At 42.1% G+C, this 12,834-nt stretch overlaps 1 protein-coding gene across 13 annotated transcripts in view; it reads left to right on the top strand.

Moving 5' to 3' along the window:
- Nucleotides 1-12,834, top strand: part of TRPM3 (transient receptor potential cation channel subfamily M member 3) — a 1,070,052-nt gene that overhangs the window by 995,237 nt on the left and 61,981 nt on the right. For all 13 annotated transcript variants that reach the window (XM_027549457.1, XM_027549458.1, XM_027549453.1 and 10 more), the window contains 3 exons: nucleotides 329-457; nucleotides 5,636-5,887; nucleotides 11,449-11,623. In XM_027549457.1, the coding sequence (XP_027405258.1) occupies nucleotides 329-457; nucleotides 5,636-5,887; nucleotides 11,449-11,623 (556 nt within the window). The remainder of the gene's footprint in view (nucleotides 1-328; nucleotides 458-5,635; nucleotides 5,888-11,448; nucleotides 11,624-12,834) is intronic.

Genomic DNA, 12,834 nt, shown 5'->3' with positions numbered 1-12,834 from the left:
GTCCCTGAGAGAAGAGGTTCCCTTTTTAGCCAAGAAGACCCCAGAAATGGGGTAGCTGCAAAACAAAATGGTGCATCATGACACATTGGTACAAGCAGAATGTGGGGACCCAAGACATGCAAGGTTCAAAAGGAATACTGAATATCACTTATTTCAAATATTATGGTCTTTTAAAATTCTTTCGATAGTTTAGCGCCTAGACGTTCGTTTCATTGTGAATAATTGGTCCTGCTTGCTGACCTTGTCGTGTCCTACTGCACAGCGCCCTTGCCCAGGGGCAGGGCTCCCAGGTCTTCGCAGCCAGAGACTGTATTGTGTTTCCTTACAGCTGGCGTACATCGGATACTTGATGCTGTTCAACTATATCGTGCTAGTGAAGATGGAGCGCTGGCCTTCTACCCAGGAATGGATCGTCATTTCCTATATTTTCACCCTGGGAATAGAAAAGATGAGAGAGGTAACCACTTTCCTAAAAGAAAACAGAGGAGAAAGACAGTGGTTAGTTTCCTCTCTGAATGGAGGGGAGTAAGGAAGGTTGGGGTCTAAATTAAGCCGGAAACGATTTCTCTAATGCTGCCACAGAAATAAGGAACTTGATTTTGACCACTAGAGACAAACCTGGGAGGCTTCAGTGTGTGTTTACAAGATTGTCACTTCACGTACGCTTGGGATCTAATCTATATTTTCTGGAGCATCACTCTTGCCCCAAGAAACTTCCAGTTGTCTTCAACACTGTTTACATCTCTCTTTCCTCATCTTGATAAATGTGACTTTTAAATTTTTTTCTACTTAAATTGTTTTTAATCTTTGAATTTTCCACTTTTAATTCCCATTGCAACCCCTTACTTTGGGTCTTTTTGGACCCAGTCTACCAAATACCTATGATTCTGCAAATGCATTTCAGCAGCTCCAGGAGGAACTATGCCTTCGTTAATTTATTCCCTGGCTTATTCCTTCTCAACCTTTATTATCCCCCTGCTGGGCAATAGCCTCTCTACCAGCCCTCGGCAAAGTGAGCATATTTCTTGTCCTTCAGGTTGAGGGTGTGGGTCTCTCTCTTCTCTCCCTCACCCCATCGCATTAAAGAAGCCATCAAAATGCCACCCTCTTGTGACGTACTTGAATTCAAGGCTAACCTTGGCCCATCAGATTCAGAGCCTTTATAATAAATGCAGGCAAGCAGTAGTCCACCAGAGGGCTCTGCAACCCTGCCCAACAGGCTCCCAGAGCTGGTTCCCAAGTCCACAGGGATGGCAGGCTTGTGCAATGTGATTCCTCTGCATTTCCCCCTGAAACTAGTCAGCTGGAGAGACTTTCTGGAAGAATTATTCCCTGTCAAGTCCACTGCATTCTCAAGAGCTCTACTTGCTGTACTATAGTCAGTGGGAAAATATATTGGGCTCCATAGAAAAAATAATTCTTACAAACCCACAAATTCACACTTGCCTTCATTACTGCTGCTTGCTGCTAAATTGCTTCAGTTGTTCCAACTCTTTGCGACCCCATGGACTGTAGCCTGCCAGGCTCCTCTGTCCATGGGATTTTCCAGGTAAGAGTACTGGAGTGGGTTGCCATGCCTCTTTCAGGGGATCTTCTCAACCCAGGGATTGAACCCATATCTGCTATGTCTCCTGAATTGGCAGGTGGGTTCTTTACCACTAGCACCACCTGGGAAATTCCTGCCTTCTTTACTAAGTCAGGTTAAAAGGGCCTTACTATCAGGGCTAAAATGTTCTCCTCCAAGAAAAAGTAGGATCATTTTTAAAAAATATGTATAAATAGTTAAGAGCCCTTCCCTTGGGTTTTTTAACTACCTTGGGATATTTAAATTCTAGCCATCACGCCCCCATTTTGAGAGTCCCATTTTATAAGGAACAGGATTTTTGTTGTTGTTAATGGATTCCTGTCTACTCTCAGGCTTTCCCATTCATAATGCCTTCCACTTCCTGACCAGTGTTGTGTATTCCCCATTTGTAAACTGAAAACAGTAATAAATTCGCTGTGGTCTTTGTGTAGCTCTCTGAGAACTGAGGCTGCTACTGCTAAGGGCTCTGTTGCTGTGAAGTGCCAGCTCACTGGCTTTGTGATTTAAAGCCTTAGATGCATTTTCCTTCCCCATGATAAGCAGAAAAGGGAAAGGCTAGAGCAGGGAGACTGGAATCTCTCCAGGGACTAGACTAGAAGAAGACAGGGAGCAGTCTGTACTCCACGGACTGTTCTGGAAGAAGCTGCCAAGCCGGCGGGATGCCAGGAATCTCCAGGCTGGCTATCCATTTCTCCTGAGGCGGCATATAACAGCAGGGAGGGCAGAGCCTGGAGCCCGGGGTCAGCAGGGGGTCAACCAAGAGCCCTTGTTTCCGAGGCAGCTGTGGGACGGGAGGCACTGACCACCTAAGTATCTGACCTTTTCCTCTCCAGCCCCATGAGGTTGCCCCTCGCCCCACATGCTTGAATGCACTAAAGAAATCCTCAGGTGCCAAGGGTCCCGCCTTGAGCCGCCTCACAGTCAGCACGCAGGCCCTGCAGACCTTAGACGCAAAAGCCTGGAAACAGGAAAAATCTGTAGGCTTCTGCGCCTCCAGGGACCTACAAGGAGGGCTTTGTGGTTTCACGTTCTGCCAACCCCTTCCCAGCACCACATTCTTCTGCGCGGAGTCAGCCCAGCAAGCCGGGTGATCGCGTAATAGCACATAACTGCTGCGCCACGCGTGCTCATCCTCCCACTGGGGCCTCTTCCGGCCACTTGTAAGGTGGATGACGCGGCTGTGAGGGCGTCCCTCTCCACAGCTGTGGGAACTAAGACTCGGGGATTGAGCAAAGTTTCTGCATCCCACAGCTATAAAAGAGAGCTGGGTCTTAAACCAGACTGAGCCGGCCTTAGGCCCACCCTGCCCGTGGTTACAAACTGGGCTGCTCCCTGGATCCCAGGGATCCTAAGAGAGGTCTCACCTCATGCACTATGCTTTTATCTGTTTCTATGTTGAGATTTCACAAAGATACTTTCACTGTTTTTTAAAAAATATTTTACTACAAACCTTAGGAGAGTGTGGGCCAAGGGTTAGAGAAACTACCCCTTAGGACACCTACGGGAGCACACACACTGAGTTTGCCTCGTTAGGATGGATGGGGGATGGGGAGCCATCAGGACAACAACTGTAACAGGAATTCCTCAAGGGCTGGACAGTGACTCCAACCTGTGGTCAGCAGCATGACCTGGGAACTTTTAGAAATGTAAATCGTCAGGCCCAGGATCAGGCATATTAAAGCTGAAACTCTAAGGGTGGCGCTCAGGGGACTGCTTTCACCAGCCCTCCAGGTGATTCCAATGCATTCTGAGGGCTAGGGGTTTAGGAATAAGGTACTAGAAGAATGAAGCTACCAGGTAGCTCCTGGTATCTTGCTCAGCCTTTCAAGCCCCAGTCCTGACTTTCTAAGACCACCCTTCCTTACACTTCAGGCCAAGGCAAGCTACTAAAGTCATTGTGAAGATTCAGATCAATAGCTGCAGATTAAACCTGTCCCATCTTTGCACTCCCTTCTTTGAGAGATACTGAACTGGGAGAGGGGTGGGTCATGGCTTGAAGAGGTGGAAATCTCAGAGGTAAACACAAATGATTCATGAAGGTAGCCCTGCTACGTAGCTTCACAAGGTTCCTCACACCCTGTGGTACAGAATGGGTGGCAACTCCTGCTATCCAGCTGTGCATTTCATAGAGTGTGGAGCAGCAAAAAGTCCTCTCTGGATTTAAGATAAATCAGAATACCACCCAGCAGTTAAGATATACAAGGGAGTGGATAGTTACTATGGAGTATCTGTACAACAATCAATCAGGCAGTCAACAACTATTTCTTGAGTGTCTCTTATGTAGCAGGCCCTAGGGAACAAAGGGTCTGTCCTCAAAGTTTATAGTTATAGATGAGAGGAGAGATCAAAGGATATTGAGAGGAATGCATGGATAGATGATAGCTAGTTAGCTAGACCAGCATACATACACATGTATGAGGAAGATTTTCAGCGAGTGAAAAAAGTCTTCAAAACATAAATAGGATAATTGGGGATGTGGAGACCACTGCAAGGAGGGTGGTCAAGAAAGTTCTTCTAGGAGGGGGAAATATGAGTGGAGACCTTGAGTATAAGCAGTCACCAGACATGTAAAAATCAGGGAGAGGAAAATGCCCAACAGAAGGAACAAGTACAAATGTCCTGAATATAGAATGGATTTGTTATCTTAAGAGCAGAAGAGGGAGAATATGGTGGGATGTTAAATGAGGCCACCATAAGGAATTTGGATCTTTCTGTATTTGTAATGGAAACCATCAAAAGGCTTAAGTATTCAGTTATCACAATTTGCTCTAGTTTTGCTGTTATTCGTCCATCTCTCATGTCTCTCTTTTTCTTCTAAATTGAGGCTTAATTCACCTGTAAGAAAATGAACAACTCGTAAGGGTACAGCTTGCTGCATTTTTTACCTACCTATACTGCTGCTGCCGCTAAGTCGCTTCAGTTGTGTCCGACTCTGTGCGACCCCATAGACGGCAGCCAACCAGGCTCCCCTGTCCCTGGGATTCTCCAGGCAAGAACACTGGAGTGGGTTGCCATTTCCTTCTCCAATGCATAGAAGTGAAAATTGAAAGTGAAGTCACTCAGTCATGTCCGACTCTTTGCAACCCCATGGACTGCAGCCTACCAGGCTCCTCCATCCATGGGATTCTCCAGGCAAGAGTACTGGAGTGGGGTGCCATTGCCCTCTCCGTTTCCTACCTATACAAGTGTGTAATCACCACCCAGATCATGGCTTAGGCTTTTAAAGGTCTTTCTGGGGGCTGCTCAGAGGCTGGCTAGGCAACAGTGATGGCCGGGATACCAGTTAGAAGGCTATTGCAGTCATCTGGGCGATGGGATGGGGCTTAGGAGAGGGGGACAGCAGTGGGGGTGGTGAGAAGAGGTCCCACTAGGTTGTATTTGGAAATAGAGCTGATATGTTGATGCAGAGGACATGGGTGTGAAAGAGGGGAATGAAGGAATCCTCCTAAGTTAGTGGCCTGAGTAACTCAACATGGTGATACTGTTTACTGAGATGGAGAAGGATTTTGGAGATTTGCAGTGTATTAGGAATCAATACCGGAGAGGGCAATGGCACCCCACTCCAGTACTCTTGCCTGGAAAATCCATGGACAGAGGAGCCTGGTAGGCTGCAGTCCATGGGGTCACTAAGAGCTGGGAACGACTTGAGCGACTTCACTTTCACTTTTCACTTTCATGCATTGGAGAAGGAAATGGCAACCCACTCCAGTGTTCTTGCCTGGAGAATCCCAGGGGCGGTGGAGCCTGGTGGGCTGCTGCCTATGGGGTCGAACAGAGTCAGACACGACTGAAGCGACGCAGCAGCAGCAGGAATCAATAATTTTATAGCAAAACTCTAATGTGTGTCTTAGAATTATAAGGCATCCTAAAGGATCAAACTTACTGCTTATGTACAACTGAGCTAAGCTTAGGTCATCCAGAGCCTCTTGAATAGATACAGGTAGACAAAGAAAAGCTACTAATGTCAGCTCACAGACCAAGCACTTTCCAACTGGGCTGAAAATACAGACAGAAATCAAACCTAACCTCACTCTCTTTCCTGACTTTTAGATTTTGATGTCAGAGCCAGGAAAGTTGCTACAAAAAGTGAAGGTGTGGTTGCAAGAGTACTGGAATGTCACAGACCTCATAGCCATCCTTCTGTTCTCTGTTGGAATGATTCTTCGTCTCCAAGACCAACCCTTCAGGAGTGATGGGAGGGTCATCTATTGTGTGAACATCATTTATTGGTACATTCGTCTATTAGACATCTTCGGCGTGAACAAGTATTTGGGCCCATATGTGATGATGATTGGAAAAATGGTAAGCAGGGTCCTCTGATTCCATGTTATAAGTCCTCAGAGGAGGAGTGGTTATCATAGGAAGAGGGAAATCATTCATTTGGGCCTTCCATCCCTGTCTGAGATGGCCCTAAGGTGTTTTATTTTTTAATTCCTTTCACGTGTTCAGAAGTTTGACTTCATCTATATACATAATTGGAGAATTCACGATCACTCACTCACTCACTGACAAATAAACATCATCTATTTTGTGCTGGGCACCTGAGTGGGAATTGAGTATGTAAAGATCCTCACTCAGTGAGATAGATGATGAGAGAAAGAGGGTGGTAACTACCATATGGTGTGGGAATGCTGTAACAGAATGTGTATGGAATGCCACAGGGACATGAGGTTGATCAGAGAAGGCTTCATGTGGACGTCACATTTTAGCTGGATATTGGAGAAGATATGGATATCCACTCTCAATGTTTAACCAATTCCTTTTTTCTTAATGAAGTTCTAAAAAAAATGTCTTCTCTGTACACAGATGGAAGAAAAGCCAGTTTAAGATGAGATGAATTATGTTGAGTTTGAGTTGAACATTAGGTTCTGTCAATATATCATGTGTTTTGTTACATTACTGGAAAATGATGTGTTAAAAACTAGGTTCCAGAATGATATTCCTACTTATTCTTAAAAAAAAAAAAAAAAAGAACCCCAAGTGCCAAGCTAATATGCTTCCCCACATATGGCTTTGGACTTGTTCCAGTATCCCTGGACCATACACTACTTTCTAGACTTTTCTCCATAAAGGCTGAGCCCTCACAGGTCAGCAACAGTGTGAATCTGAAAATGCACCAGTAAATCAGCTCTCTCTCCAAACTCAGAAGAGGAGGAATCAGAACCTGATGCTCAGAAACTGGGTGCTTTTATCAGTTAAACCATACACCTCTTTCAAAGAGAGGGAGAATTTGAATCTAAAAGGAAAGGGTTATGAGACCTTGAGCAATTTTTTAACAACTCTTTGAGATGCAGTTTACTCATTTCCAAGTAGTAATAATACATGCAAATCTCATAAGGTTGCAGTGATAATTAGAAATAACATATGCTAAGTGGGCAACTGTGTTTGATTCACAGTAGGAAGTTGATAAACTGTATTTTTTATGATTGTTAAAGTACAATGGAAAAAACTGAGCATACTTATTTGCTCCATTCCTAATCCTTTTGAACAAAAGCTTGGTGTTTATAATACCAGCATTGTTTAGAGAGAATATCACAAAGCCTTGAGTTCAGTAGTGAATCTTGAATTCAGTAGTGAAAGCGAAAGTGACTCAGTAGTGTCTGACTCTTTGCAACCGCATGGACTATACAGTCCGTGGAATTCCCCAGGCAAGAATGCTGGAGTGGGTAACCTTTCCCTTCTCCAGGGTATCTTCCCAACCCAGGGATCGAACCTAGGTCTGCCACATTGCAGGCAGATTCTTTACCAGCTGAGCCACAAGGGAAGCCCAAGAATACTGAAGAGGGCAGCTTATTTATTTTTTAATTGGAGGATCATTAATGAATTCAGTAAGCTTAATTAACTTCCAATTTAAAAAAAAAGCTTGAGTTACTTACCCAAAACTGAATCCCAATCCCTTTGAGAGGTTTTTGACTAGAAAACAAATCTGTATCTTATTATATAACATTACCTCTTCTCTCATTGTACTTTAGTATTGAATTTGAGATGGCGGTGAAAATGTCCACATCTAAAAGCAGAATCTCCACCTAGTCTATGGGAGAGGTTTAGGAGACAGGATCTGTTAGTTCTCCACACAATTTATATATAACAATGTGTAGATGTATGAATTTTCTGGACAGAGGGGAAAAGGTTCTATGAGACTGTCAAATATATTTTCAAATGTACCCAGTGAAAGTGAAGAAAGAACAGCTACAAAATTAAGCCAAGTTTTCTCGACCTTGACACTGTTGCTACTTTGGACTAGATAATTCTTTGTTGGGGGTGGGGTGGGCTGTCCTGTGCATCATAGGGTGTTTAGCAGCATCCTTGACCTCTACCCACTGGGTGTCAGTGATATGTGTGTGCATGAGCACATGCACGTGTGTGTATGCACATACACACGTAACAACAACATTTCCAGATATTGCTATATGTCCCCGCAGAGCAAGTTGCCTTCTGTTGAGAACCACTGTGTTATGCAAGTACATTATCTGATGGGTTGTTGTTCCTAATTGATCATTACCTTATTTCAGTAAATAAAATTAGGAAGGACTCAAACCAGGCATATTACTTTTAAGAGGTTGGGTCACATTTAAATACTTGAAATAATTAAAGTCACTCTAATGCCCCACGTGCATTTTAAAATTCATCTCTATATTTTTAATAATGACATAATTATTTCCCCAGTTTTGATAAGAATGAAACCTTACCATGGAGTGAGCAAGAGAGATGTACTGCATTTTTCTACATTCTAACTTATTCTTAACTAGTTAGTGAAATCATTCATAAGTAGAAAATGAGTATATTTGGGGACTTTGTTGTCTTTCTAGGGATTTTAAGATAATTAGTTCAGTAATTGAGCCACTGATCCAGAAGATAGGTAAACTATGCCTATAGAATTATCAGTGAGCCAGGTGGACTGCCAGAGTGGAAGTGAAATATGCCTAGATGTGATTATTCCAAAAGCCCCTATTTAATATTAAATAGTGAAGTAACTTACCTGGTCCAGGCACAACTGAAGGCAGCTAAGGTACTTGGACTCAGTACTGGTTAAGTATGTTTCCAACTGATCTTCAGCTCTAGAATAACTTAATAGAACTCTAACCTCTTTTCCTTCATATTCCACTTCTCAGTGGTTCTCTAAGCCTAGTACTAAGTTATACCACTTATGTAATGTGAATAAAAATAACATAAATAGGTATCATTTACTATGCACCAAATACCATGTCAGACATGTCAAACATCATTACAATCCCATGAAATAGGCTTTAGTTTATTCATCTCACAATTGAACAGATTAAAACTGAGCAAGAAACAAAGGCTTCAAACTCCTCTCTCACTCCACAGCGTGACCTTTTTTCAATTCTAATAATAAGAATAATACATTAACTTTTACCAAGAACTACCCACATTGTTTCACACCTTATATCACTTAATCCTTACAAAAATAATATGCATCATTACTGTTATGATTATTATCCCTACTTTACAAATTAAAAGAAAAAAACCAAGATCAAGCAACATGCCCAAGATCACCTAGTTGTTTTTGCTAGCAGAGCCAAGGCGAGACTTCAGGTATTCTGACGCCTGAGGACACATGCTTAACCACTGCAGTATATGCTCTCCTCTATACAACCCAACCGAAGGATGTTTAAAAGAATGAGAGACAATCAGCACTCTTCATATTGAACCAATTTGACAATTTTGGTTTAAAAGCAGAAGCCAGACCCCAGTTCTGACAATGTCTTGTTTCTGCAGTTCACTCCAACAGACATCAGTATTTATATGGAAGTTATGACGCCTTTGAAATATGTGAGGTTGAGTGTTTGGGAACAGTGTTTGTTTGATTGTTTTGACCCTTTGAATAGGTATTACGATCAAGCTAAATGGAAACAGTCCTGAGAAATTAGATTAGAACGGTTGCTGTATTTACTGGCTGAATTTTCTTGGATCAAACTAGGTCCTAAATCTCATAAGTAAACACCTTCCTCTCCCCACCCACCTTTTAATCAGTCTAAATAAACATAACAGAAAGGACCCTTTTGTGCTTTTTCATTAATAGAACTTTTTGTAAATAAATGATGAAAGAATTTTGCAAGATAAGAGAGAGAAGGGATGAGAAACGGACCCATGTTTCCTATAAAACTGCTGACTCATTTTAAGAGTTCTGAGGCTACTAAGTTGTGAAAAGAATAGCATATATTTTTAAGGACAGTGAACAGATATGAATGAACATCAAATTTTGAGATATTTAATTTCAAAGTCAGACAGTACTTGAGAGATTTTGAAGTTGCCTTGCAAGTTGATTAATTAACCTAAAATGTATTGAGCCCCTAGTGTCCTGAGGCCTACAGGAAGGCTGTAATGTTTTAATTCCAGTAACTGGCACCATGGAATGTATCCTTGCAAAATGAAATTTAAAACTAATTTAAAGCCTTCATTGCCACTGATAAAATTATCATCGGTCTTTCTTTGTGAAGGGGCATTCCTTCAGGAAATTTGATATCCAAGAGAAGACAGTCTTTTGTATTAGGTGGTTTTATGCAAGGAATAGAAACTCAATCTCCTACTAACTTAAGCCCATGAGGGATGACTTGATTTACAGCAGGATGGAAGCTACTGCACCCAGGCCCCCAACCACCATCACAACCCAGTCTCCTTCCCTGGAATACCTGCTTCATTCACTCTGATCTGTTTCCGTAGTGGGAAACAGCCTTAGACACCCTGAATTCACTTTATTACAGAGAGAGCAAGGGAACTTCTCTCCCTACTTCAGTTAAAAAAAAAATCCAAAGAAAGATTCTGGTTGGCCTGTCTTGTGTCACATCCCTGCCTCCTGTCACTGTTGCCAGACAGCAAGTTACCATGATTAACCCATCCTGGAAAAGACACCTACCTTTAGGGCCAAAATGGGTGGGAAAAACAAACAAACAGTTTCTGAAAGGAGGAGGCAATGGGTTCTGGCCAGGCAAAATAATAGTTTTTGCATCCTCATCTATTTTCGGTGATAAAAGGAAAGTAATTTGGCATATGAGAAACAGATCCCAGATAACATGTATCATGAAAACAAGCAAAAAAGAAAGAAAGAAAGAGGAACAAGAGATAGCATTGTACTTGAATGGAGTCAAATACAAGTCAAGAATTTTATGAACATGTCAAGATGAAAATCCAGCATTTCAACATCAAGCACAGAAGTAGGCCATTAGGCTACCTGATTCTAATTCCTACAAAAAACACCCTCTGTAATTGATAGGATATAATGCAGAAGAAAGAGCAGAAAGAGTGGTTCTCTGAGAGACTGGTTTGTGGTAGAAAACTGTGCAATGAGGTGGGGGCACAAGAATAAGGCAGTTTAAGATGGATATTTGGGTTGTCTGAGTCTTGTTTACAAATAATTATCCTCTTGGGCTTTTCAGCTCTTGATAAGCCTTTCAGAATTTGGAGAATTTACAGCATGGCAATAGTTGTCAAAATAGTTCAACTATCCCAGTTCCAACTTTGCTAAGAAGAAAGAGACCCAGCAAGGACATTTGTCTTTCCCAGGAGCAGAAAAAATGTTAGTGCTACATTCATAGGCTCCAGCTTCTGTGTCATATGATTCTCATGCCTAGTCATGACTAGGTCCCACAGAAAACAATGGAAGATGAAGGGGTTCTATTGTACATGTGCTTTTTCTTTTTAAACGATTTTCTTAGTAATTATAAAGAGTTGTTGGACATTGGTTTCAGTAGACCAAGTGGTTACCTGATCACAGCTCCCTGTCTCAACATCCCTTATCAGCAGTCTCAAAAGTGAACCAAGTTTTCCATCAGCGTCAGCATCACAGGAATACTCAGTCATTCTGGTTTTCATTTGTTTCTCCCTCTGCTTCCCCCTGCTTCCAGATGATAGACATGATGTACTTTGTCATCATTATGCTGGTGGTGCTCATGAGTTTTGGGGTCGCCAGGCAAGCCATCCTCTTTCCCAATGAGGAGCCATCATGGAAACTGGCCAAGAACATCTTCTACATGCCCTACTGGATGATTTATGGGGAAGTGTTTGCGGACCAGATAGACCGTAAGCAAGTTTATGATTCTCATACACCAAAGTCAGGTATTTAACTTTAATTGGGTCATATCTTTTCCAAGTTCATTTGTTTGTTCTCAATAAATGGCTCAAGATAGAGGACTGATTCCTAGCTTGCTATCTTGGAGGAAAAAAAAAAAACATTTATAGAAGGTGAATATACAATTTTAGCAAAGTAGTCCTCGGGTGTTTTTTCAGGTATGTCCTTCCTGTGACATCTGGTGTGCCAAATTTGACCAAGAATGGACCATTTTAAAAGATCTAAATTCCTTGGGAATTCAAAATCCTGGGGGCCATGTGTTGAATATTTCAATATTAAAAGTATATTATATCATTACTCCCCATCCTTATCCTAGCCTTTAAAAAATAAATTCCTTGGGTTTGACTTCAGGACAAATAAACAATTCTCAATTTCACCATCAGAATTCAAGAGTGAGGGCAAACAGCTGCGTGGTGTTTTCCTTGCACTGGAAACTATTCTCCAGCTCCTTTTCCCACTGTCTTAAATTATGTGCTATTGAGACTCAAAAGAAGCTAGTATTCATTGCCTGGAAGTATGGAAAATGCCTTAGGTTATAAACTGAGTTGCTTGCTTATAAATGCCAGAAAAAAAAAAAAATGGTATCTATATCATGAAGTGACTCATTGTGGGGAGTGAGTGCCAGCAGGCCCCCGATGCTTCATGCCCTAATAGATGCTGATTCTCTGTAATAAACACCCTTCTTATACAGAGCTTGAAGATAGTTGTATCCTATGAGTCTGTTCCAGCATTTTATTTGGACCAAATGTCAGGGCACACCAAGCACTGGGAAATTATTTGGGAAGAAACTTCAGAAAAGAAATATCTTTCATTGTGGAGGAGTTGAATCCCAGGAGCAACCATTTCTCATTTTCCCTGAGGAGTGTAGCTCTAGAAATAACATCCTTCCACCATTGTTGAATTAACATTTTTCTAACATTTTTTGCTGACAGGCCAGCCATCTGAGCTCTGGACTGTGGACACGGATTACAGTTATATAACTAGATAGTATAGCTTATAAAGAACAGGAGCAAAAACTAGTCGGCATCCCCCAACACCCACCCCTGCCAGTTTTAGGTAGGACTAAGACTAGGGAAATAAGGACAAATGACCTAAAAGTGTGAGTCCTACAGGCCTGTGAAGAGTATGTGTACAGTAGCCACAGAACACACTAGTCTGTCAT

This window comes from Bos indicus x Bos taurus, chromosome 8 (genome assembly GCF_003369695.1).
Source record: "Bos indicus x Bos taurus breed Angus x Brahman F1 hybrid chromosome 8, Bos_hybrid_MaternalHap_v2.0, whole genome shotgun sequence".
NCBI classification, from domain to species: Eukaryota; Metazoa; Chordata; class Mammalia; order Artiodactyla; family Bovidae; genus Bos; species Bos indicus x Bos taurus.
This window is presented reverse-complemented; position numbering and strand designations above follow the sequence as displayed.